The sequence below is a fragment of the Topomyia yanbarensis genome, chromosome 3, assembly GCF_030247195.1.
Source record: "Topomyia yanbarensis strain Yona2022 chromosome 3, ASM3024719v1, whole genome shotgun sequence".
NCBI classification, from domain to species: Eukaryota; Metazoa; Arthropoda; class Insecta; order Diptera; family Culicidae; genus Topomyia; species Topomyia yanbarensis.
Window position 1 is genome coordinate 60423194 of NC_080672.1, and position 24206 is coordinate 60447399.

At 36.8% G+C, this 24206-nt stretch overlaps 1 protein-coding gene across 2 annotated transcripts in view; it reads right to left on the minus strand.

Moving 5' to 3' along the window:
- Positions 1-529: 529 nt before the first annotated feature.
- The window catches only part of LOC131691709 (solute carrier family 26 member 10-like), a 28078-nt gene continuing 4401 nt past the window's right edge, over positions 530-24206 (minus strand). For both annotated transcript variants that reach the window (XM_058978317.1, XM_058978316.1), the window contains exons 2-7: positions 15618-16476; positions 2339-2503; positions 2172-2276; positions 1797-1938; positions 1117-1721; positions 530-1063 (exon numbers count right to left, since the gene is read on the minus strand). In XM_058978317.1, the coding sequence (XP_058834300.1) occupies positions 623-1063; positions 1117-1721; positions 1797-1938; positions 2172-2276; positions 2339-2503; positions 15618-16289 (2130 nt within the window). In that variant the 5' untranslated portion in view covers positions 16290-16476 and the 3' untranslated portion in view covers positions 530-622. The remainder of the gene's footprint in view (positions 1064-1116; positions 1722-1796; positions 1939-2171; positions 2277-2338; positions 2504-15617; positions 16477-24206) is intronic.

A 24206-nucleotide genomic window follows, 5' to 3' on the forward strand; every position in this document is an offset into this window, starting at 1 on the left:
TTAATTTCCTATTATAACGAAAAGGATGCTGCGATTCAAACTTTAAACTCGTTTTCCTCGAAATCAACACATTGTCACTTAGTCCGGTCTGACTTAACATCATCCGTGTGCATGTGTGCAATGCTTATGCTTATGCTAAAATTCAAATCAGGGGCGGTGAAACACTTTACGCCCGAGTGGGTAGAAAGCATAGGGTAAGGGGTCCATTAGTAAGGATTTTTTCTCTTTTCGCAATACATACGCTTACATTACATTCACATTAAATCACGTTTGTTTATGCAAATGGAATTGTGGTACATCGATGTTTTCAAATGTGTGTAGTGCGAGATACATGCGTTGCGCATCTAAATTTTTTGTAATGGTTCAAAATTTCGAGTGGGTAATTACCCACCCGGTTATTTTCGAGTGGGTAGTACTACCCATACTACCCACGCTTTCCGCCGGACCTGGTTCAAATAATCTACTGACGGCTACATCGAAGATTTATAAAATAGATTGTCTAGTAATCGACACCATGACCCAAAATCGATAAAGTTTCAAGTTTGTATATTTCACTAGTTTAATAAATATAAGCAAAGCCTCTTAATACAATTAACGTAAATATATTTTTATTCGCGATTACCTAATCCGTCTCCACGATGCTGATTCTACCGGAATCGGCTGCTAGAATGTCCATGGCCCATAGAACCGCATCGTGAATTGTCGGGAAAACCTTGCAGTACTCGCGCTCATCCATCGAGACCAGTTTACACTTGAGCATCATTTCATACACGGGGCAGGATGCACCGGCCACTAGGACCTTAATGGACAATTTTTCGAACTCATTTATCAGAGACTTTAGCGAAGATATTGCCGACGGGTCAATGTCGCTGAGAGCGATGAAATCCAGTATCAGGTATCGTAAGCTTCGCTCCCTTTTGTAGTCACTGTTGTTTATTGTTTTAATCTCTTTTGTGAGGTTCAGATTCAAAGCCTGGCACAGATTCGTTTTAAAGCTTGCTCTGGTTGCGAAATTTAGACTACCACAGTAATGAAAAATCTTGATTCCGGCGATTTCAACTGTCTGAAAAATAAAACAATATTACCCTGCACGAAAAGCGGCCCAGCCAGACTTACTCCTTTGTACCGATTCACATCCAGATAGAGATCAGTTTGTGGCACATTTTGCAGCAGACAAGTATACGGTTTCATACCTCGGAAGAAAATGCAGCAGACACTCAATAAAATGCCAACCAGTAGACCCAAATCGATTGCGACCAACACGACGGTCAGGAAGGTGACCATCCACACAGCCGCATCCACACAGCTCAGCCGCCAAAAGGCAACAAACTGTGTCACCTGCATCAGTAATCCTTTCAGGGATACTACAATAATTCCGGCCAGAACACACCTCGGCAGCGGTTCAAAAAACGGTCCTATCCAGAGCAGAACCACCGCCAAAATGCCACAAGAAACAACCGATGCTACCTGTGTTTTGCCACCCACCGTGAACTGGATCATCGACCGGGAAAGCGAGGCGGAAAAGGGCATACAGGAGAAGAATGAACCGAACACATTGCTCGCTCCCATAGCCAACAGCTCCTGGTTGAAGTCAATCTCGTAGTTTTGTTTCTGCGCAAAGATCAGTCCCATCGAAACGGACACGGCGTATGCCACCATCGCGATTGTGAAACTGTCCAGCAGCAACGATCGAAGCAAGTCGAAATCCGGCAGGGCAGGCTCTGAAACGGGGATAATATCATCAGAAAACGGTCCCAAAATATTTCCGATTGCCGCCAATTAATTCTTTAACTCACCCGGAAATCCCGTCGGAATGTGTCCAATAGTCTTGATCGCATACTGATGGTTCAATGCTAAGTATCTTGACAGCAAAGTTCCGCTGATCACTGCCATGAGCTCGATCGGAATCGGAATCTTACTGCGCTTGGCAACCTTTGGCTACTCATCCGCACGTGTTCGCAGGTGCGCAGGTCATAGAACGAAACAAAAGGTTCCAAATAATTCTAAAAAAATTAACAGATAGGATCGAATCGAAGTAAGCAAACGATCGGGACCTACGTAATAGCATAGCCTACTAAACATATGTTGATAGTGTGTGATAATGATCGTCTAACGGTTGCACGTGTTTCCAAACAAATAATTTAACTGTTTACGAGCACCTAGCAACTTACCTTTAGATATTCATTGTTTATCACCAGTAGCACTATGGTAACGGTTGATATCAGAATGGCCGCAAAGTTCGCACTGGTGATATCCGAGAAGATGGCGATGTACGTCTGAGACGACAGGAAAAGGATTAGACCGATTACACCGAACAACTCAGTGGTTGTTTACTTACATTGATAATCTTGAAGTTTCCACTGATGGGCGGCAAAGAGAGCCCGAGGAGGTCTTTAATCTGGGAAGATAGCACGTGGATGGCAGCACCTGTTGTAAAGCCCGACACCAGGGTGTCCGACAGCAGGAACGAAATGACACCCAGTCGGCAAACGTACATTATCAGCTGTTGTTTGATTGGGAGAGACGAACAGGAAAATAGCAAAGGATGAGAGACATAGAATGTTTAAGATTGAATTACGTAAGTTGTTTTACATTTTTGTCTATGCTTGTTTGCATTGTAATCTATCATTATTTGTTTCCGAATACTGCGATTGACGTTGAGTGAGCTCACCAGTCAGAAACCTCTGGGAATATAATGGCAACGATAAGGTTTGCTTGTTTTTGCAGTGAGAAGAAGCTATCAAATGTTATCGAAGTTGGCAATATTTGTTTGGCCCTCACGGAACAACCCTCTAGAAGACGGAGCATTCCAATTGTTTTAGGGTACTTGTACCAAACTAACCGGAATGAACTGATGTAGAACGTGTTAGAGCTGACAGTTGATAATGTTCATGATCTTGGGAGCTGAGTCACGATTTTCGTAATTTCTCATCACATTACCGCGATGTTTTATTCATGGCTTTTTCTGGTAGAGTAGCGCGATCTTCGTTCATGTTTCCAGGGTCTTAATAACGCTTTTTGTAATGTACATGCATGTCATCGTGACATTTCAGTCTTAAACCTATTATCTAATTTAACACGTGGAGTGCTAAAATTTAATGTAAATTAGTTAAATTACTGGAAGTTCAGAAACACAAATAGTTAGCCTTAAATGGGCAACAACCTATAAAAAGTTTGTTTGGCCGTCCGGTCGTTTTTGATGCGAGAATTCACAACTTTGAAAAGGTTATTCAAGCGTATATTTTTGCACGATGTAATCACGGTGTGTATAATAGAACAATATTATGACTAAAAATAAGCATCGCTGAATTGTTCATTATTGGATGAAAGAAACTTTTACCTTTAATTTGAAACTAATTCGAAAATAATCCACCGAGGGATTCAGAACAAATTTTTTCCAGTTCAAATCTAAATATCATGATATATGAAACATACTATATTGGACTGTCCCAAAAAAATCGATGTTCGAAAAGTCATGGTGCTCAACCCTATAATGAAAGATAAGAATATTTTAAGCACTTTAGTAGAACAAATCAAGTTTCTAAAAAATCATCTATAGGTTCCGCAAATGCGGTTTTCGTAATTTTTTCAAAGTCCGTTTATTTTTTAAATATATTTATATTTTTCTGAGGACCTTCGAGAATAAATTCCATTTAAACGTTTTTCATAAAAAGTTCATCAAATCTTTTCACATTTTTTAAATCGATCAATATCTCAACCTTAACTTGACCAGTGTAGGCATTTTGGGTGTCAAATAAAAAGGATTTCTCTCTATCTTACAATTTTTTTTCCATATGTGGAATTTATCATCTCATTCTAAGGTAGTTATTGAGACATTTATGGAATTGTGCATGATCAGCAACTTTTTCGAATAAGAAGTGATAACTTTAATGATGCTATAACCAGTATAACATTCACGATTGATTAGATTTATTTACTAATGTTAATGTATGATAAGTCCAGTAATAAAACACTCAAATATAATATTAGGAACGTGTCCACTGGAAAACAGACAGAGAAAGAATGACCGCACAGAGGGATCAAATCCTGGCCAAAATTATTTGTTGTTGCTATTGCTTTTAATATGCCTTAATATGAACAAAAAATAGACAATAACAAGTTTTTGGAATAATTTGGCATCTATCCACCTACCAGCGCAGAGGTCAATTTTCTATATCCTCTCGAATACTATTATTTGGCCCTACAGCATTTCGGTGTACCTCAAATTAGTAAAAATTTCAATATTTTCAAATCGCTTGGAATTTGTGGATCGGACAATATCGGAGTTCTTATGTTTTTCGAATAGCTGGAATCTGGTTTTGTAATACTGATTCAGCAACATTGCCGAATCTCGCCGTATAATGTAACTTTTTATCATACAAGTTTGGAATAAAATGTTTAAAAAACGTATTTTTTAAAGTTAATGCAATGCACAGCAACACTAATATTTTCATTAGTTTTTAGACGATATAACGAAATAGAAAATAAAAAAAAATATTTTGGTTATTGGCCAGGAATTTGTTCTAGTTACTCCTCTGTGGACCGGTAAGCATGAAGAAACGAGGATCGATAGGTCAATTAGTAGGTATTGGAGGCTGTGGCGGTGATCACGATACTGTTGGGAATATGTGATGGCATCATCACAGTTCCTCGATGGCGGAGTGGTTAACGCATCCTACTAGAGAGATTGCAGGTTCGATTCCTGCTTGAGGACATATCATTTCTCAGTGCTTCCAATAAAAAAGGTGAATTTTCCCCGTTTCTTCATTCACACCATTCCGGTCATTTTTTCTCTGTCTGTGTGCCAGTGGCACGTTCCCAAAAATCCTTGAAAAAACAAATAACAAAGGCTCACGTCAAGACAAGGAATATATACTCAAATTGAAACCATTTTATATGTCATCGAATGCATATCGTCGCTGTTGTGCTATCTTATGACAAGCGCCATTTAGCACATTTCGAGAAAAACGATTTTCAAAGTTTGAGATTGAATATCTTGAAACTTAGAAATTGTACAAACAATTCAAAGAAGGCAATTGATGCTTCTATCTATTCTGTATTGATCTCTCAAATATTACGAAGATCGGTTGACTATGTTGCGAGTTTTCCCTATAAATGTAAACAAAAGTCGCACTCACACGTGTCATAGGTGTGTATTGATGACAAAATTTTTATGGCGTGTCATATTCGCGCATGAAAAATTTTCCATAGAAAAAAAATCATCGATTTTTAACTTTTATTCATATCTTTGGCTTCATTTGATCTATAAACAATCGATGAGATGCATTTTGAAGGAAATGAATTTGAATCTAGAAAAAATAGTTATTTTTGGTTACAGTGTTGCCAAATATGCTACATTTCTAGTTTAAAACTTAAATTGCATTTTTCTTACAATTCGTGCATTTTTGTTTTGAAAATGATTATGCCATTGTGTTTCTCAGATAGTTTTACATATAAAAACATCTTTTACATCAAAATAATTTGAGCCAATCCCTAGACACATTCATTTGAAGTAAAAAATTAAAAAATATCTCAGCACGTTTCTCGCTATATCTCAGTAACCAAGCAGATTGTCAAAATTCTGTAAACGCCACTTTGTAGAGATGTTTCAGATATGTAATGTGACATATCTAACTCAGTTTACCCCAAAATGGCGTTTGTCATAAGATAGCACAACAGCGACGATATGGCATGATTGATTATTTTGGCCCTTTTTGTTTTTGGCGATAGTTAGCCGCCCTCATTGAATTGAAAAAATAAAAATGTTCGCCGAGCCTCGGTGGATTATGTTCAAACAAGTCTTAAATTAAAGGTAAAAAGGTATGCCATCGAATAGCGAAAGATTTAGCGATGCTTATTTTTTGTAATAAGGTCATTTTATATACACACCGTGAATTGTAATGAAAACTGAAATAATTAAAAAAGCGACGATATATCCACTCAGTGCACTATGGGTCACTATGGCGGTTTTTCGGCACAAAAATCAATAACTCCCAAACCGTTAATTCTAGAGAAATAATGTCTGAGAGAATGTTTTTGGAAATTAAAATGGCTTTCTTTTGAAGTAAAACGTAACTAGGGTGGTCCTGCCGAACATTCTATTCGAAAATTTATTTTTGAAACTAAATGGTATAGGAAGGTACTTACTTCAGCAAAGTTGTAGAAAAATGTTTTTAGTATCATTTTCTAACGCACCAAAATAATAGCCTAATCGTTTTCTTATTATTGTAATTAGTTTTCTCCTTTCTTAAAAAGTCAGTTTTTAACCTATAACTTTTTAAATATTTATTTTTTTTTGCACTTCTCAATGCGTATATTTCTGCTAAAGAATGTGAACCGATATCATTTTTTGTTTTCTAGTTACGGACATTCTTTGAAATAAAAATGATCGTTTTCAACGGCTTATAACTCAGAAGGTTGCAAAAAGTTGCAGCTAAATTATTATTTTTGCGAAAGTGCATCAAAAATACTATGAAATATCTCAAAATGAACTTTTCCTTTTTTGTTCTTCGTCAAATATAAACAACAACACCTCGAGTCGCGACAGTTTAATTGGTATCAATCCCATTGATGATTACCGAATCGCAGTAGCCGATGGCTGCTTTAATGAACCCGTGTACTGCTTATGATTGCAAGTCAGTCCCATAGAGGAAACCCCATAGAAAAAGGGACAATGAGTAGGGCAGTTTTTTGTATTATTAGTGCCGTTAAAATGGATAAAGGAGAATTGATCCATCTCTGGAAAGTGACAAAAGGTGAAAATAAAAATAAAGTAAAAGTTGTGTTTGATGAACTAATGAGATCGTTTGATGTGGACGAATATAAAAAAACCTATTTCAATCCACCTAGCGGTGCAATTGTGCCTTTCTCAATCATGAATCACGAGAATGTGTGCGTTGTTCATATTCATTAAAAACTTTTAAATGCATATATTACATTTTATTATTATACATCACATGACAACATATACAGGAAAATAAATCATTATTCGAATTCTAAAATTTTGAAAAAGAAAAAACAGCCACGGTAATATTGAACTGAAAAAAAGGTGCGAAATCGGCAGTCCCAAAACGTCGATTTTTATAAAAAAAAAAATTTCGAAATAACATAAAATCTCGACGTTTCATGCATTTTAAAGATGTTTGGCATCAAAAATACGAATTCGATTTCTGAAATTTCATGGGGTCCCCCCATTGAAAAAAAAAATTGAGTTCCGGCTTATATGGGAATTTCATATGTGACCGGACGATTTAGTCTATATTTCGGGACCCATATAAGCGATCCGTACGAAATTTTATGGACATCTGTGGGGATATTATAGCTATCATTTGGGACTAAGTTTATGAAAATCGGCCCAACCATTTCCGGGAAACTGATGTGAGTTCGTAAATTTTGAAAGATGTCCGCTTTTCCCGGCCACTTTCGGAACCGTCTATGGTGGTCAATGTAGTCGAATCGGTCTAGCCATCTTCGAGAAACCGATGTGACTGTTATTCTGAATTTAGATACTTCCGCCGGGGCTTCCGGAACCGATGATGGTAGCCAATACTACAAATCGAAGCAGTTGTGGTCATATTTTGAAAAAAATTTCACCTTTATACATTCATTGCAGAATTTATTAAAATCGACATTTTCTGCGTGTTCGTACTCATCACCCTGTAATTCCGGAACCGGAAGTCGGATCCATTAGAAATTCAATAGCAGCCTATGGGAACGTTGCACCTTTTATTTGAGACTAAGTTTGTCAAAATCGGTTCAGCCATCTCTGAGAAAAATGAGTGACATTTTTGGTCATATACACACACATACACACACATACACACATACATACATACATACACACATACATACACACACAGACATTTACCGAACTCGACGAACTGAATCGAATGGTATATGTCACTCGGCCCTCCGGGCCTCCGTTAAAAAATCGCAATACCTTTCTATTGAGAAAGGCAAAAAGGTGCAAAATCGGCAAAGTCCCAAAAAGTCGATCTTTATAAAAAAAATAATTTTCGAGATAACATAAAATCTCGACGTTTCATGCATTTTAAAGATGTTTGGCATCAAAAATACGAATTCGATTTCTGAAATTTCATGAGGTCCTCCCTTTGAAAAAAAAATTGAGTTCCGACTTATATGGGAATTTCATGTGACCGGACGGTTTAGTCTATATTTCCGGAACCATATGAGCGATCCGTACGAAATTTTATAGACATCTATGGGGATAATATAGCTATCATTTGGGACTAAGTTTGTGAAAATCGGCCCAACCATTTCCGGGAAACTGATGTGAGTTCGTAAATTTTGAAAGATGGCCGCTTTTCCCGGGCACTTCCGGAACCGTCTATGGTGGTCAATGTAGTCAACGAAAATTTGGTTGGCCGTCGGTGACCTAGAGCAGCAAAATTAAGTTGTTTGAGAGACATTTTAGCGAAATTTTTACCTTTTTTGCTTTCATCGGAGTATCGGTTTGAATCACAATTTGCTATGTGATCGCACGCCACAACCTGTAACTCCGGAACCGGAAGTCGGATCGGGATGAAATTAAATAGCCATTTACGGGGATACAATACCTTTCATTTGAGGTCAAGTTTAGTCGAATCGGTCTAGCCATCTCCGAGAAACCGATTTGACTGTTATTCTGAATTTAGGTACTTCCGCCGGGGCTTCCGGAACCGAGGATGGTGGCCAATGTGGCCAAATAGACTTTGAATGGATGTTAGTGACCTAATACTACAAATCGAAGCAGTTGTGGTCATATTTTGGAAAAATTTTCACCTTTATACATTCATTGCAGAATTTATTAAATTCGACATTTTCTGCGTGTTCGTACTTATCACCCTGTAATTCCGGAACCGGAAGTCGGATCCATTAGAAATTCAATAGCAGCCTATGGGAATGTTGCACCTTTCATTTGAGACTAAGTTTGTCAAAATCGGTTCAGCCATCTCTGAGAAAAATGAGTGACATTTTTGGTCACATACACACACATACACACACACATACACACATACACACAGACATTTGCCGAACTCGACGAACTGAATCGAATGGTATATGTCACTCGGCCCTCCGGGCCTCCGTTAAAAAGTCGGTTTTCAGAGCAATTGCAATACCTTTCTATTGAGAAAGGCAAAAAGGATTTCGATCAAAATGCAAAAACTGTAACAATTAAAACATGCGAATATTTTGACAAATTTTGGAAAAACAGAATTCGAGTTGAGTTGACAGTGCTCGATAAAAACTTGATATATTTTGAAAAGTCGTTAACAGCTCCTTCGTTACTTATTCAAAGCATAATGAAGGGAAAACCTTAATTCATTTGCTTTTTAATTTTTTTTTTACGTTTTAACGACATTCAATTAGCTAGAGATTACTGGGTAGGGAAAGTTATGAAACTTGGAGCCATAGTACTCAAGTGAGAGCAAGGATGTGAAGTAAACAGATCGGAAAGCTAGAAGTGGCAGGGTCATTAGAACAGGCTTAATATCATGCGGGCTTAATTTTTGCCTTCTGATAATGAGGGTCGAGCTTAGGCAGAATAACTACGAATCACCCGAGTTCACTGTCATGTGTCCTGATAAAGGTAGACGTATCTATCTTTACCGTGACAACCGGTGATAGCCTCGACCCTCATTATCAGAAGGCAAAAATTAAGCCCGCATGATATTAAGCCTGTTCATTATCAGAAGGCAAAAATTAAGCCCGCATGATATTAAGCCTGTTCTAATGACCCTGCCACTTCTAGCTTTCCGATCTGTTTACTTCACATCCTTGCTCTCACTTGAGTACTATGGCTCTAAGTTTCATAACTTTCCCTACCCAGTAATCTCTAGCTAATTGAATGTCGTTAAAACGTAAAAAAGAAAATTTGACTAACATAGTCGAAATAAAAAAGGAAAAAAAATTGCTTTTTAAAGAAAAAAATTCTACATTTTTTGTTGTTTATATAATGTTCAAAATTATAGACCGTCCGAAAAAATAAGTGCATGAATTGTGCTTGTAAAGGAAACTTGCACGAATTCAGGCAGGAGAGTCTGAACACAACGAGCTTGTCCTTCCTGAATCCGTAAAAACTGCAGCAAAAGTAATTGAAAATATTAGTCTGTACAATATTATTTAAAAAATATATAGAGAATTTCGAAAACATTCCCGAAATGTTGGAACAACTTCAAAATCATTATCATTATAGATTCATAATTTTGACAGTCCTATAATATGAAACAGAAAATTTTAAAACTAGAACTTGCAGTCCCCAGCAGCAGTTTTGACGGATGTTCCACTCAGTTTTAAATTCATGTCTCGCCATCCGTTCAGCGTTACTGCATTCAAATTTATTTTTTCCCCAGTCTATCGGGTCTAAGTGTCTGTGCTGAAAAATCGGCATGTATTTAAAACACAGTTCTAAGGGCATGTTCAGGAGCGTTTTATTTTGTATAGGAGTTTCAAAATAGAACTGGAACTGAAACATTGGCATTCCCAGCAGAGCGTTTTGTTTTATAAGTTCGAACAGTTTTGTTTTAAAATTTAAAACTGTTATACGATGCCGTTCTATTTGTTGCTGATTTTAAAACACGTTTAGAACTGTGTTTTAAATACATGAAGAGTACTCAGCACAGACACTTAGACCCGATAGACTGGGGAAAAATAAATTTAAATGCAGTAGCGCTGAAGGCATGGCGGGACATGAATTTTAAATTGAATAGAACACCCGCTAAAACTGCTGCTGGGGACAGCAAGTTCTAGTTTTAAAATTTTCAGTTTTGTATTATAGAACTGTCAAAATTATGCATCTATAACTGAAACACTCCTGAACATGCCCTTACGTGTTTTAAAATCAGCAACAAATAGAATGGCGTCGTATAACAGTTTTAAATTTTGAAACAAAACTGTTCGAAATTATAAAACAAAACGCTCTGCTGGGGATGGGAATGTTTCAGTTCCAGTTCTACTTCGAAACTCCCATACAAAATAAAACACTCCTGAACATGCCCTTAGGATTATTATTAGATCAAAATTTAAACAATTCATCCTACCCCCGATTAAGGTTAAGGATCTTAATCCGGATATATTCCCTCCTTATTATCAGGAATGCATTATCCGCATTCATATCAAATTTTTCAGTAAATATCGCGTCTATGTGTTTATTACATCAATCTAATCAACATATATCGGCTTCCTCATTATTCTAACACGGACAAATCCTTGCAAGAAAGTGACCTGCTTTAAGTACAACAAAACAAGCCGCCTTTGGCATATTTTTTGGAAGATAAACGACTTAATTTTTTCAAAATTTTTGACCACATACTTGAAAAGCTCAAAAAATATTTAAAAGGTCGACTTTTTGTAAAGCATGCCCTTAAATGGTAATGTCTAGGCCCTTAAAACAGCCGTAAGCTGATGTAATTTAATCATGAAGTTGATGTCAACATTTTTCGCTGAAGAACAAAAAAGGAAAAGTTTATTTTGAGACATTTCATAATATTTTTGGTGCACTTTCGAAAAAGTGCAAATCTAGCTGCTACTTTTTGTAACCTTCGGTGTGTTTCGCCATTGAAAAACATCATTTTTATTTTAAGAAACGATCGTAACTCGATAACGAAAAGTGATATCGCTTCACATTCTTCAGTAGAAATATGCGCAATGAGAGGTGCTAAAATTGGTTCCTCTATGAACTAGATAGAGTAACTATTTAAAAAGTTATAGGTTGAAAACCTACTTTTTCAGAAACACAATATTGGATGAAGACCACCCTAATTATATTTTACTTCAAAAGAAATGCATTTTAATTTCCAAAAACATTCTTGCATGCATAATCTCTCTGGAATGAACGGTTTGGGAGTTATTGATTTTTGTACCGAAAAACCGTGACCCATAGTGTAGGCGTCAGAAAAATCCAATTGAAAAACGCACTCTTTATAAAAAGGAAAAAATGTCTCAATTATAGTCAGTAGAGTAGAGTGAGGTCAAGTAGGTCAGTTTTTTTTTTTTGGAGGGAGCATGTGCGATGGTATTTATTGCACTGATTTGAACAAACAAGCACTCACTGGAAAGTTATCTGGCAACGCTTTGGCAATAATCATTTTATGCATGGCTTAATATTTTTCGAGTTCAATCATATAAGGCGAAGGTACTTTTTTTCGATGCTTTTAAAATCTAGGGGGACGATAGGTCACTATATTCGAGGTTAAATTAAACAATGTACACGTCTGGAAAATCAGCGGTTCAACTTTTATTTGAAGAGCATTAATACTGCAGATTATTTGAAAATTTATAACACAACTAATAAATGTAATCCATTGACGTCATTCAGGTAAGAAAATGAGGAAGTGGCAAGTAATGTGAAAAATCATGAAACCGCGGAAGGAAATGTTAAAAAAAACTGCGTCTTGTTTTGTACTTGCAAATGACTTCTTCGGTGTCTTCGTCGTCGCCAGAGTGTGGAATTGAAGTTGTGCAATTCGGCTCACGCGGATGCTTAGCTGTGCGACGACCACGATTGCGCCTTGGAGCATTTTTATGGATTCCTTTTCCTTCTCTTTTTCGATCATGTTTTTTCGATTATTTATTTCAACAACACCTTACATTATTATTTTGTTAACTCGCACGTACTATCTGACGCGCTTCAATTGTTGACGAGCACTTCCCTGCCACACAAGCACGTGAAGTTTCGAACAGAACGTTGAATTAGAGTTTAGTTTAGAAGCTGATCGAATATTGACGTCATCTTGAACAAATACAATTCCGTTCTTTATATCCTCTTTACTATGGTTTGGCGTTTTTCGACACGGGGGGTTGCTTCTCTAATCTTCCAGCCATGATTCGGTATTCTGAGTATGTATAACGAACATAAAAGTGTGACACAAGGTGCTATATGCGCACTAAAATCCTGTCAATCCTATTTTTCATTGGATTGTGTACTCTAAAGTTGTGACCAAAGAGGCCGTTCATAAATGATGTCGTGTATTGACAGTTGCGGAAAAGCGTTAATATCGACATAAAAACTAAAAATGGATCTGAGACGTAGCGCCCTGTTCTCACAAGCGCGTCGCTTACTGACTAGAATGAAAATTTCCATCTGGTCGCTGGGTGACGTGACTGTGAGAATAGGAATCGTACTAGTGGAGCGAGGATAGTAAAATCAACAATAAATTGCAATATTCTTAAAGGAGAAATGTATTTTAAACTGATTACTTTTTTCTGCGAGACAGTGTTCATGAATGGCCCTGAAACAAATAATATTCCATAACGAATATCACGTATCATCGATGATAGAATAGTGGAATTAAGGCCAAGTTTCCTCCGGGTCGTGCGAAACTGAGAAGCAACATCAATTTAGGCACAGAGAACAAAGGTCCAAAAATTTACGGATCACCAAAAGGCAATTATAAGGCTACCACCGGAGGTGGTTCTGTGCTTATGCCGTGTAGTGCGTGAGTTGTACTGAATTGACAGTGAACCACACAATTGATGTTCAAGTGACTGTCATAATTATATTGGAATATTGTTTGTTCGAGCCTGGATGTCTGTTCTCTGTGACTTAGATGTAATATTTTAAAATTTTAAATAATGAATTCTTTTTTTCTGTCGATAATTTTTCTCGCGATATTTTCTACGATTTTAATAGTTTTTTCATAGTAACACCGGTTTCGAGATTTGAATCTCGGTAGTGGCTGTTGATTTCCGGACGAAGTAGAGGGACTTTCCGGAAGAGCTAAGCGGAGTCAGCTTATCGAGCAGCCCAATACGAAAGGCGATCCGCAACATAAAAGTGAAGAAGAGTATGGAGCCGCCTGATTTGAATAGTTTTGGACCCCAAGTATGTTTCTGGTGAGCCTGTTCCGGTTATATTTAATGTTTCATATAGTTTCTATTTTGTATCTTTCTTTGATGGTTGAGTGAGTTTTATTGTGGTTTTATCAAGCTAAAAACTCCACTAATGACTTAATAGCGCTTGTCTTTCTCCGGGCGGAGTCAGCTTAAATGATGTAAAACATCGGCTGCAATCGGCTGATTCAATGAATTTTTTCTTCCATGCCATCGGAGATGATGGGAACGTTCAGTCCTTACATCATCTGAATTTTCTGCTTTACGGACAGTGAATTGTCCGATCAGAATTAAAATAAACATTAAAAACAAATAATCTCGAACTCATCAATTATCAGTTACAAAAATTATTTTATTTTCCTTTATTTAACTGATGAAATAGCATTGAAGCCCATATAAACCCATATAACAAAAGTTATTTTCTTTCGGCCTTAACTGCGCAATGTTATTTTAAAACAACATTGTGAAAATCATTTCAAAATTATCACAGTAATGTATTGACACTGAGTGATGATATTCACAAAGTTTGAAAAACAATTGATGGGCGCTTTTAAGGGTTAAATTCATTAATTTCTTATCTCAGAGAGCGAGAAAAGGCGCTTCAATCTAAGCTCACTAGCCAGGGCAAGGTGTAAATTCTTCTGTCCCATCGAAAAGAACCAAAGGAGTGACATTAACCTTCTTAACCAAGTCACTCCCAACGTTTTGATCGGTACGTTTTGGTCGGTACGGTCGTCCTCGTTTCATCCTTATTCAAGTTTCAAAACGATTAGTAGGTTAAATTGTTCATAAAATGAATAATTCAATGCATAGTAGGCCTGGCCGTTTTAATATTTGTTTCATAATATAATATGCTTCAAATATTAATGTTGTCAAGAAAAACACTGCAGTGTTTTCCAGGATTGAAAAGCATACAGGCTGTGTAAGGTTTAGAAAAGAGAGTAGAAGAGAATAGAATATTTTAAATTTTAAATAATCTCTGATTATCAAACAAAACAATCAAAAATAGGGTATGAACCAGTATAAATAAAATAATTAATAATTATTGAACTTTTGACTTAACGAATAATTGTAATCGATAGTCGTTACAGTGTGCTAGTTGAGATTCATACAAATCTCTTCAACCTTTATCTTGTTTTTGTCTTGATGCAATAAAATCAAACGTGTTTAGGTTAGCAGGCCTTGGTTGCTGTGGCTGACAATCACGCTTCAATTTTTGGAAGGAAATAGATGAGAGCAGACGCAAAAGTTACGACACATACTAGAACAGGAATAATAACTGGTAGAATAGTTGTGCAAATCGGTCCAGCCATCTCTGAGAAACAGAGGTGACATTTTTTCCACATACACACATACATACAGACACACAGACATTTTCCGATATCGCGAACTGAGTCGAATGGCATATGACATTTGGCCGGGATTAGTTTGACGATTTTTAAAGCGATTGCATAACCTTTCTATATGACAGAGGCAAAAATATTTTCAAAACAATAATTTTGGTGGTTAATGTAAAAAACAAAAAAAAATGGATTCAATAACACATATTTTAGGTTTAAATAGGCTAAACTTTCCTGCATGTATGTCTAAACTACGGTTTAGGAAAATTTGTTGTTTTTAAACGTTCAAATTTTATACCGACCAACTAAATCATCCTATAATGGATAGTACATTGTTTCACCTCGTGAAGAGAGTAAGTGAATTACCTGCATTTTTCATTTCCCGCATTCTTATATTTTTTACACCGTTAGTAAAAATCACTCATGATCGTTATCCTTTTCAATTACCTGTATGATTCCAACTGCAAAACAAACTGTTGCGGCTACTACCATCGGACTTCGTGTTATATGGCTTCCATCAGTCCCATCGGCCGCTTGGGTTGCATTTCCAACCACTTCCCCTATCGTGTCAGCTCCCGCACTGGAATGGGCAAGCACTGACTTGCCCACCATAATCGATACCACCGCAAATGTTCCCATCGAATTATGCCTGGATGTGCCCAGAATGAAGTATACCAGTACCGGAAAAAAGGCCATATAGATACCCATAATCGGTGGCACATTGGCCAACAACGCGTAACCCATACCCTGAGGAATATGCATCACTGCCACCGTACAACCACTTATCAGATCCGCCACAAAATCCCGTTTACAGGAATACTCCGCTAACCAGCTGAAGATCGGGAAGATACTTTTTGCACAACTTTTAGCATTGACACCCCGCACACTTTTTAAGATATCCTGACACACTCTGCTTTGAGGTACGCTATAATTCATTTCACTGTTTAGCACATCCTGTTGGTAGTGTGGTCTAGCCACGGTAAACTGAGGCAGTCCCGAAAACGGTTTGCTCTGCTTAATCCCATTATCTTCCAGGTCCTGGTAGAACCCTCGGTTCGTGATCCCTTTCTGTGTTCCATCACAACCACCACCACCGGATTCGTCATTTCCTCTACTCATTTCTTTCAATTGTGCTTGGCGTGCCAGTCACCATACGACTATTCCTGCAGCTCCGTAACCGAGCCAATAGTAGGCCGCGCCAGAACACGAGCCAGACCTGCGTTCTGCTTGCAACTGATGCTGGCGAGAGATTGGAAGGCTTCCAACCACACAGATTAGCCGAGGGACTGACGAAATCTGCGGAGACCTGGAGCGAAAGTAAACCAAAAACAAATGCCATTATCATCTCGTGTAATAAACAGTTTGCCTGTTGTGCTGTTTCTGACACAAGGGGAAGTTATCAGAGATGATTCCAATGCAAACGGAATTAAGCGCCGCACGAGCCAGCAGCGGATTGCGTTCTTGGGAATGGAAACTACGTTGTGGGCCGGAGAGTCTCGCGTCACGGCCGGCCAACCGTACTGAATACGGAACAATACGTCCATTTAAATTTCTGAGGAAATTCAAATTTCTGTATTTAGAAGTATTGCTTTGAATTTCTTAATGAACTCAAGATTCATTTCTATCAAATTTTAGCCGGCATAAATATGCATTTAAACCAACTATCAGTATGATAAGAGTATGATATCACTTATGGTACTCATAATTCGAAATTATAAAAAATTAAATATTTTGAAATACTTGCTAAAATACCACCAACGACAAATAAGATTATTCAGAGTATTTACTTCAACCAAATTACTCTACATTACATTAATTTAATTTAGTAACTCAAGGATGCATGTAGACTTTGCCTCATTAGTATCTGACACAGACGTAGCGCCGGTCCCTCAAGAACATATGTTCTTATTTACTGATGAAAACAGTGAAATCGATACACTTAACTTTTACTAATATTATAGATATTAAGCCCTTCACGCACAAAAAATGATTTTTTCAATTTTCTCTTTAGGTAGCAATATAGTAAATGTAGTGTGCATAACAAAAATACCCTTAGAAGGGCAATAAAACGCGAATTTGTCCGGTCGGAAAAAGAGAAACATCAGAGGAAAAAAAATCAATAATATACCACGTTCAAAAAAGATCCTGCGAGTACATTCTACATTATAACAATTCCTACAAATAGAATCCTACTTATCAAAACCGATACACGCATAGACCCCTTTTAAAATAGCGAGGAAGTGCAGATTGCAGGGGACAACTTTCGCATCTAATAATACAGCGTTCGATCCACGGAAGGCCATGATCAAAGCAAAAAATCTCGTGTCTATCGTCGTCCAGTCGATCGAGTCATAAACAACTTTTAAGTGCGCTTGCGTTAGTCTGCTTGCGGTTGTAGAATTGGAGGCTCGACCTGTCCGGCGATGGTGCGAAGGCAGCACAACAAAAAAACACTATCTAAGCTGAACGCTGGGGGCTCGTGGTAGTGAAAAATCTGAATGATTAATCAAGTGCATCGACTGAAAACATGTCGAACATCAAGGTGGCCTCATTTTAGACGTCGGCACTTCAGCTAGATGGCTTGCATCTTTGACTACACTGCATAGTCCGTTTCAAAAATTTATGTTGACACGGCCACACTAGACACGGAAGCAGATATTTATATGGTCAAGCATATTTTATTTAATTATTATTCATATTATTACATTTTGATCTGAACTAGTATTCGGCTAATTGAATCTAATTCGAACGTCTAGCAAATTATTTGGTAGGTATCATGAAGGTAAGAATTTCTTATTTTGGAGTTAATTTTAACCCTCCAGCACTCGCGCCATTGTATTTTGTACAATACGTTCGGAAAATCTAGCTAAATCTTCTTTCAGCACCAGCGGTTGCTCATTCGGGGTGCCATTCGCGCGATTGCCGGATGGTTAATAAGATGATGACTCATCAAAGAGTTAAACTTATAACCGAATTCATATCGAAGCATATTATAATAGTATGATTACGTAGCCGATGAACCAATTCACAGTTCAAAGTTTGAAAGACTTCTATTGTGAAAGACAATCCATTTTACAATCCTTTATTAAATAGCGAACAGTGGTATGTGCAGAGCCGTAGCGTGCGGTTGGCCAGGTTGACCCGGCCAAGGGCGCCAGTCTCACAGGTGCGCTGAGATCATGACCGGCTTTTTATTTTTTGTGAGGATAAATCATGAAATAAGTCAAAATAATGTGCTATTTCCAAGTAAACTGGACACTGAAAAAGAAGAGAAGGTAAACACCAAAGTGTTGCAAAACTAATGCAGTTTTTGCTCGAGGAGAAACTAAGTCAGGTGCAAACTCCAACTGCTGTTTCAACTGACTGATCTCCACATGGCGATCATCAGAGTGATACTCTTCCAAAAGAGCACAATGATTTGTCGTGGTGAATGGCGTAGCTCTTTTTTAGTTTTTCTATAAGAGTGCTTAAGTCGTCTTTAATGGGGTCGCTTTGGCTTCCTATGACCCTAGATCATACATATGGACTCTCTCATAATAGGCATACCATCCTCACCCTCACGATTCTCGGTACAACAGCCTAACAGGCAAACGATTCTTGTTGAAAAAGACGTAATTTAACACCCGATACGAGTTTGAAGGTATACACAATTTTGTTCCATCCAATGCAATTTACATTCAAAATCCATCACTCAACGAAGCAAAGGGACCTTAAAACAACCAACCCCGTGCTTCAGTAGATCCATGCACAATTTCGAATCGGTGACCCTACCATCGATCTCAACTTTGTAAGCGGATATTTAGACGCGGTAGTCTTTCATACAAGCCTTGTCGCCATTAACATTATTTGCTTGCATTAGACAGAATATCACAATTCTGAACTTATCTGAGAGACCTTTCGGGATATCTGTCTTTGTTGAATGTCTGCGTTAGTTCTGCCAAAATCTTTACAATACTTAGCGGATTACCTTTGGTCCAAAAGAAGCTCAAATATGGTCCAACAAATTTCAATCAATGTGTTTAAACGTGAAATCGGAATCTAGGTCTTTTCAGAAGAGTCTATTTATACCAGGGCCTAAAGCCCAAAGTGAAAACTTAAAGAACACGAATACAGAAATTACGGGAAATATAATAAATTGAAAGACAAGCCAAAGGATAGTAATGCAGTAATGTGGTAAGTCTGGGGGTCCGCAGGGGATGACATTCCCAATGATCCGACTGCATTGTAACATTACTTTGACCGTCGCAATTCACGGAAGAAATTGCTCCTCGAGTTTTTGTCAGTGGAATGTTATACAACGTATGTTGTATTCACAAGTCTGGGTGAAATTCTTTAAATCTCTACATTTGAAGTCTTTCTTCCGGGGATTCACGTTCATCGTGGCATATTCGCTGACAATACTGCTAGCATTTGCAAATGGCTTTGTGATCACCAACTTAGGACAGTGGGGTCATTTCCATGTACACACGAAATCATTGTTCGAAAGTCGAACTAAAAAGAATGACAAAGTTAACACCAAAGGGGCGCAAAACTGAGGGCTATTCACTGTTCAAACATAAGTGAGATACTGCCACCAGGTGCACTACCGAGTTTAACTGAAAAAAACGCTTTTAATCCACCTGACAGTGTGATGAGACATTTCTTATAATTGCTATCACTTTCTTAAAGATTATATCGATTGACAATATTTAGAACTTGATGCTTCAAGATGTTTTTGATAACACATACTACATGGGGTAGTGGCAGGACTCAGGGAATCGCTCAAATAAGCATAGGACGATATTAGTGCTAGAAATCTCAGAGGCTAAAGCAAATCAACGGAAAATCGGAAAAATGGCCCTTAAAATAGACATACAAACGAACTATCGCTAATGCTCTGTTAATAACATATCTAAAGTCTTCAATCAATGCATTGTATAGGGAATACTTAATTTTCCTAAAGCGGTTATAAATGCTGTGCTAGGCCAAAAAAATCGATTTTTTTTATTTTTTGAATCGATTTGAAGTTCATACTCTAAATAGCGTTTTCGCAAATTTCCAACGCGACTGAGAACTAAGCACTGAAATTTGAGCTCTTGATATCACGCTTCCTCTGAGGAGCATGCGTGCATAGTTCAAACTTTACTTCGATATCGACTTTTACTAAAAGTGACTAACCAGTAGTATCTTTGATTTGAATGCCAAAAAACAAAAAACTTTGGAAACCCGTTAGGGAAATTTATCATCATTACTGGAATTTTCTTTTTCACGAAACTTTTCGCTAACCTTCCGTCACTTGCGTTAGTGTACTGGGTGCACGCTGCTCTGAAAATCTATTAATAATTTTTAAATACCTTATAATTTTAGGAAAGTTGTTCAATAAGCTGTAATACAGTTCAGGAAAAAAGCTGAAAGTTTCTGTATTTTCTCCATCTGCAACATATAAACCCTTAAGTATAGACCAATTAATTTAGGATACCCTTTTAACATAAATTACCGCACGAATGGGAATAGGTTTGCCGAATTTTGGAAGAAGTCGATAAAATAACCCCTTGAAAACTATCAAAAAATTGGTGTAGTTCGATGCAATTGAAAAAAATATTCTCGAAAAATAAGATGTAGCTATTAATGTTGGACACAGTGAATAATAAATACAGTAAAGACCCTTTTTATTAGTCCATTCAAAGTTTGATAAAAAAATTACATCATTTAACGCAAATTGGTGATTTGCGGAATATTTTCTACAAGGAAAGGTTTTTCATATCAAACTTTTTAAATTACCTGATGGGATCGAAACAATTACAAAAATAGTTTTAGAAAAAAACAATATAGAACATGTTATTGATAATAGTTGAATTTCGCGCTTGGTCAAGTCTCCCCATGTTCCCTTATTTTAGGCTGACAAAACGGGGACATTGCCCAAATCGGGACATAAAATATTCTTCCCTTCCCTTGATGTAGTCTAATAACCATTTCTGATTATTTAATATAGTCTTCTAGCACAAAAATTGAAAAAAATGAATAAGGAAAACGTGCTTAAGAAAGGATTTACTCGAAATCAGCCTTGTTCGTCAGCTAGAGCCCATCAAACATTTTCATATGAGGGTGACAAAATTGCTGATTGATCAAATCGGGTCGGGTCTTCAATGTATTATAAAAGATAGTATTTGAAGAAGTTTCTGGTGGACGAGTGTAGAATTACTTTGTTTCTACTCGCTTGAAGTCAGCGTTCGTAGCCAGAAATTCGGTTTGGTGAAAATCTAAGTTACTATCCAAATGGCATAATTCCGAAAACGTCATCTTTGAAGTTTTAAAATTATGAAGAATCAATTTTTTTAAAAATTGTGACAGAGTTCCTATCCTTAGCGAATTTGTTCAGACTTTCATTTAAAACAACTTTATTGCATGCATGAATACTACATGTTGAAAGTATAACGAGTTATAAAATGATATTTACGAAGTGTTCTTTAATCTATTTTTTTCTACAATAAATTTCTATTGTGAGTTTCACAAACTCAAGCTTTGGATAAAATGTAAATTTTATCGTTTATAAGCTGTAGAAGAGATTTATCATAAACAGTAAAATAATTTAATTTATTTAATAATTTATTTTAAAGGCAAATACAAATAGCCTAAAATATGTTAATACCCTCAAGACATGGAGCCTTCATGTGGTTTGTAGTAGCAAAATTTTGCTGAAAACATTAAGTCTGGAACTAAATTTGTTTGAAGAGTAAATTCTTCATAAATACTGCGTGGAGGACATAACGCCACATTATTTTATCAGATGATGTGTTGTTCAACGTTTGTATAATTCATCACAGATACTAAACATTCGAAATTGGTGGGTTTGTTATTCTCTTTATTAATCATTTTATATTTTCGTCTCAACTCGACGTATTCCCAAAATAAAAGCATTTTCAACAAATGTTGAAAGTTATGCAAGCTTTCGGTGAGCAGTTCTATGTTTCATAGACAATTCCAATTTCGCATTAAAAAAGACGCTAATCAATATTACAGTTCATCTCTTCAAAAGTGAAATCACTATGATAGGAAATCTGAGGGTTATGATTGATTTCAGAACTCTGAAATGGACCAAAAGATCATTTACAGATCAGGATCCCATTCCCACAATTTTTCAAACATCCTCATGATGTTTAAAACAACAGGATATCAGTGTACCGATCAGATAATTATTATAGTAATACTGAATTAAATCAGTCAGCATCAATGAATGTTTAACTTCAATCCAATTATTTTTTTTGTGGAGGGGGGTGTCAAGCCCCAACGCCTCCTCTTGGCTACACCGCTGCTTGGAGTTATTTATTTCGCTTTTATTTTCCGAGATATGTTTAAGATCGATCCGATGGTTTCTAGTTAGAAAATTTGCCGTCAGAAAGTTCGCGGAAATGAAAATTTTTGAACCGATAAGTGATCAAGTTCCATCTAGACAATCTGGAATTTTTCAGTGGTTATTTCTAGCGTTTGTAGATAAAAAAATTAAATACAAAATCCGTTTTATCGAAATAATATTTGGCTTATTTAAATGGATTATTACTATATTGAACAATAAATAGGCGACACAGGGTAATCCACAAACAACAGGACATAACTTTTGAAGTATTCAAAAAAGATATTTGATGTCTCCAGTAAAGTTATTCGCAAAAGTAAGAGCTACAAATTAGCTGAAGACACCATCTCAATACAATCACTTCCAAGAAAATTTATGAAAATATCTCACTCGTAGAGGGGTTAATCAGTAAAATCACAATACTAAAAGAAAGGGCATATTGCATCCATTAAATTCTCCGAAGATAGCATCGACCCAAAATTTGCCGTTTTGGCGTCAATAATAGATTTCAATGTTTGTTGAATATCTCTTTTGATATTAATCCGATATCGACACTCTATAGCTCGGTCGAAAGGTATTCGTATAAGCTTTTTAAAAATATATAAAGTGTTCATCTACGTCTTCAATTTCATCAGATAATTCAAAAAACTGCAAAAAACGCCATTTTTACGCATTCAAGCATAAATATCTTGGAAACTAAACATTAGAATAAAAAAAATTAATAGCGTTCTGTCTGGGTGATAGGCCTTTCATTTGAAAGTGGTTTGGATAAGATCAGTTCAGCTATTGCTGAGAAACACGAATGAGAGTTTGTCCCAAATCGTCGAGCTAAGTCAATTGATATATAAGACTCGGCCTTCTGGGCCTCGGAAAAAATCTTGAAAGTTTGAGCAAATTCTATACATTTCTTTTATAAGAAATGTAAAACAGTTGATTACACTGAGAAACAAAAATATGCATAGTTAGCATACTTTCTATTCCCGTCTCTTTTCTTCTGCTGTGATTTTTATGCATTTTCATGCATATACTTTTAGTAAGCATTCAATGAGTGGATAGACCGAATATGCCCAATGCATAAAATTTACAGCAGAAGAAACGAGAGACAGATAGAAAAGTATGCTATCGATGCATAAATAAAATTCTGCGTGTACATTTACTTATTTGACGTCTCGGACACCAACACAGTTGCAATGTGTATAGACATATATGTACAGGCGACGTGTACGATCTCCATCTGATTTAACCTCATTTGGAAAAAATTCCTCCCGATTTAACCTCAATCTCGCACTAACACAACTGCACACGGATTAGTCAATACAGTTTTCAAAATGGCAGAACATCCATACCATACTCATAATTGTCCTGAACATCACGACACACTAGATCTTGAAACAGATAAGTTATTATTGATCAAAAAAGAATTTTATTTTGGTCACTAAATACATACACACATACTAGTAGGGTTCTGGTACCGATAGTACTGGTACCGAAAATTCCGGGAGTTCCGACCTATTTTTGGTACCGGAATACCGGTACTGATCAAAAATATGTACCGGTACTTTCAGTACTATACAAAACTTTTGATGAGGTGTTCATCGGATCAAGAGCTAAAATTTGACGAGAATCAAAATGTCAACATCTCGAGATATCTATCTGGTAAACAGAAGGCAAATGATACATTTATCAGTAGAGCAAGTCAATAATCA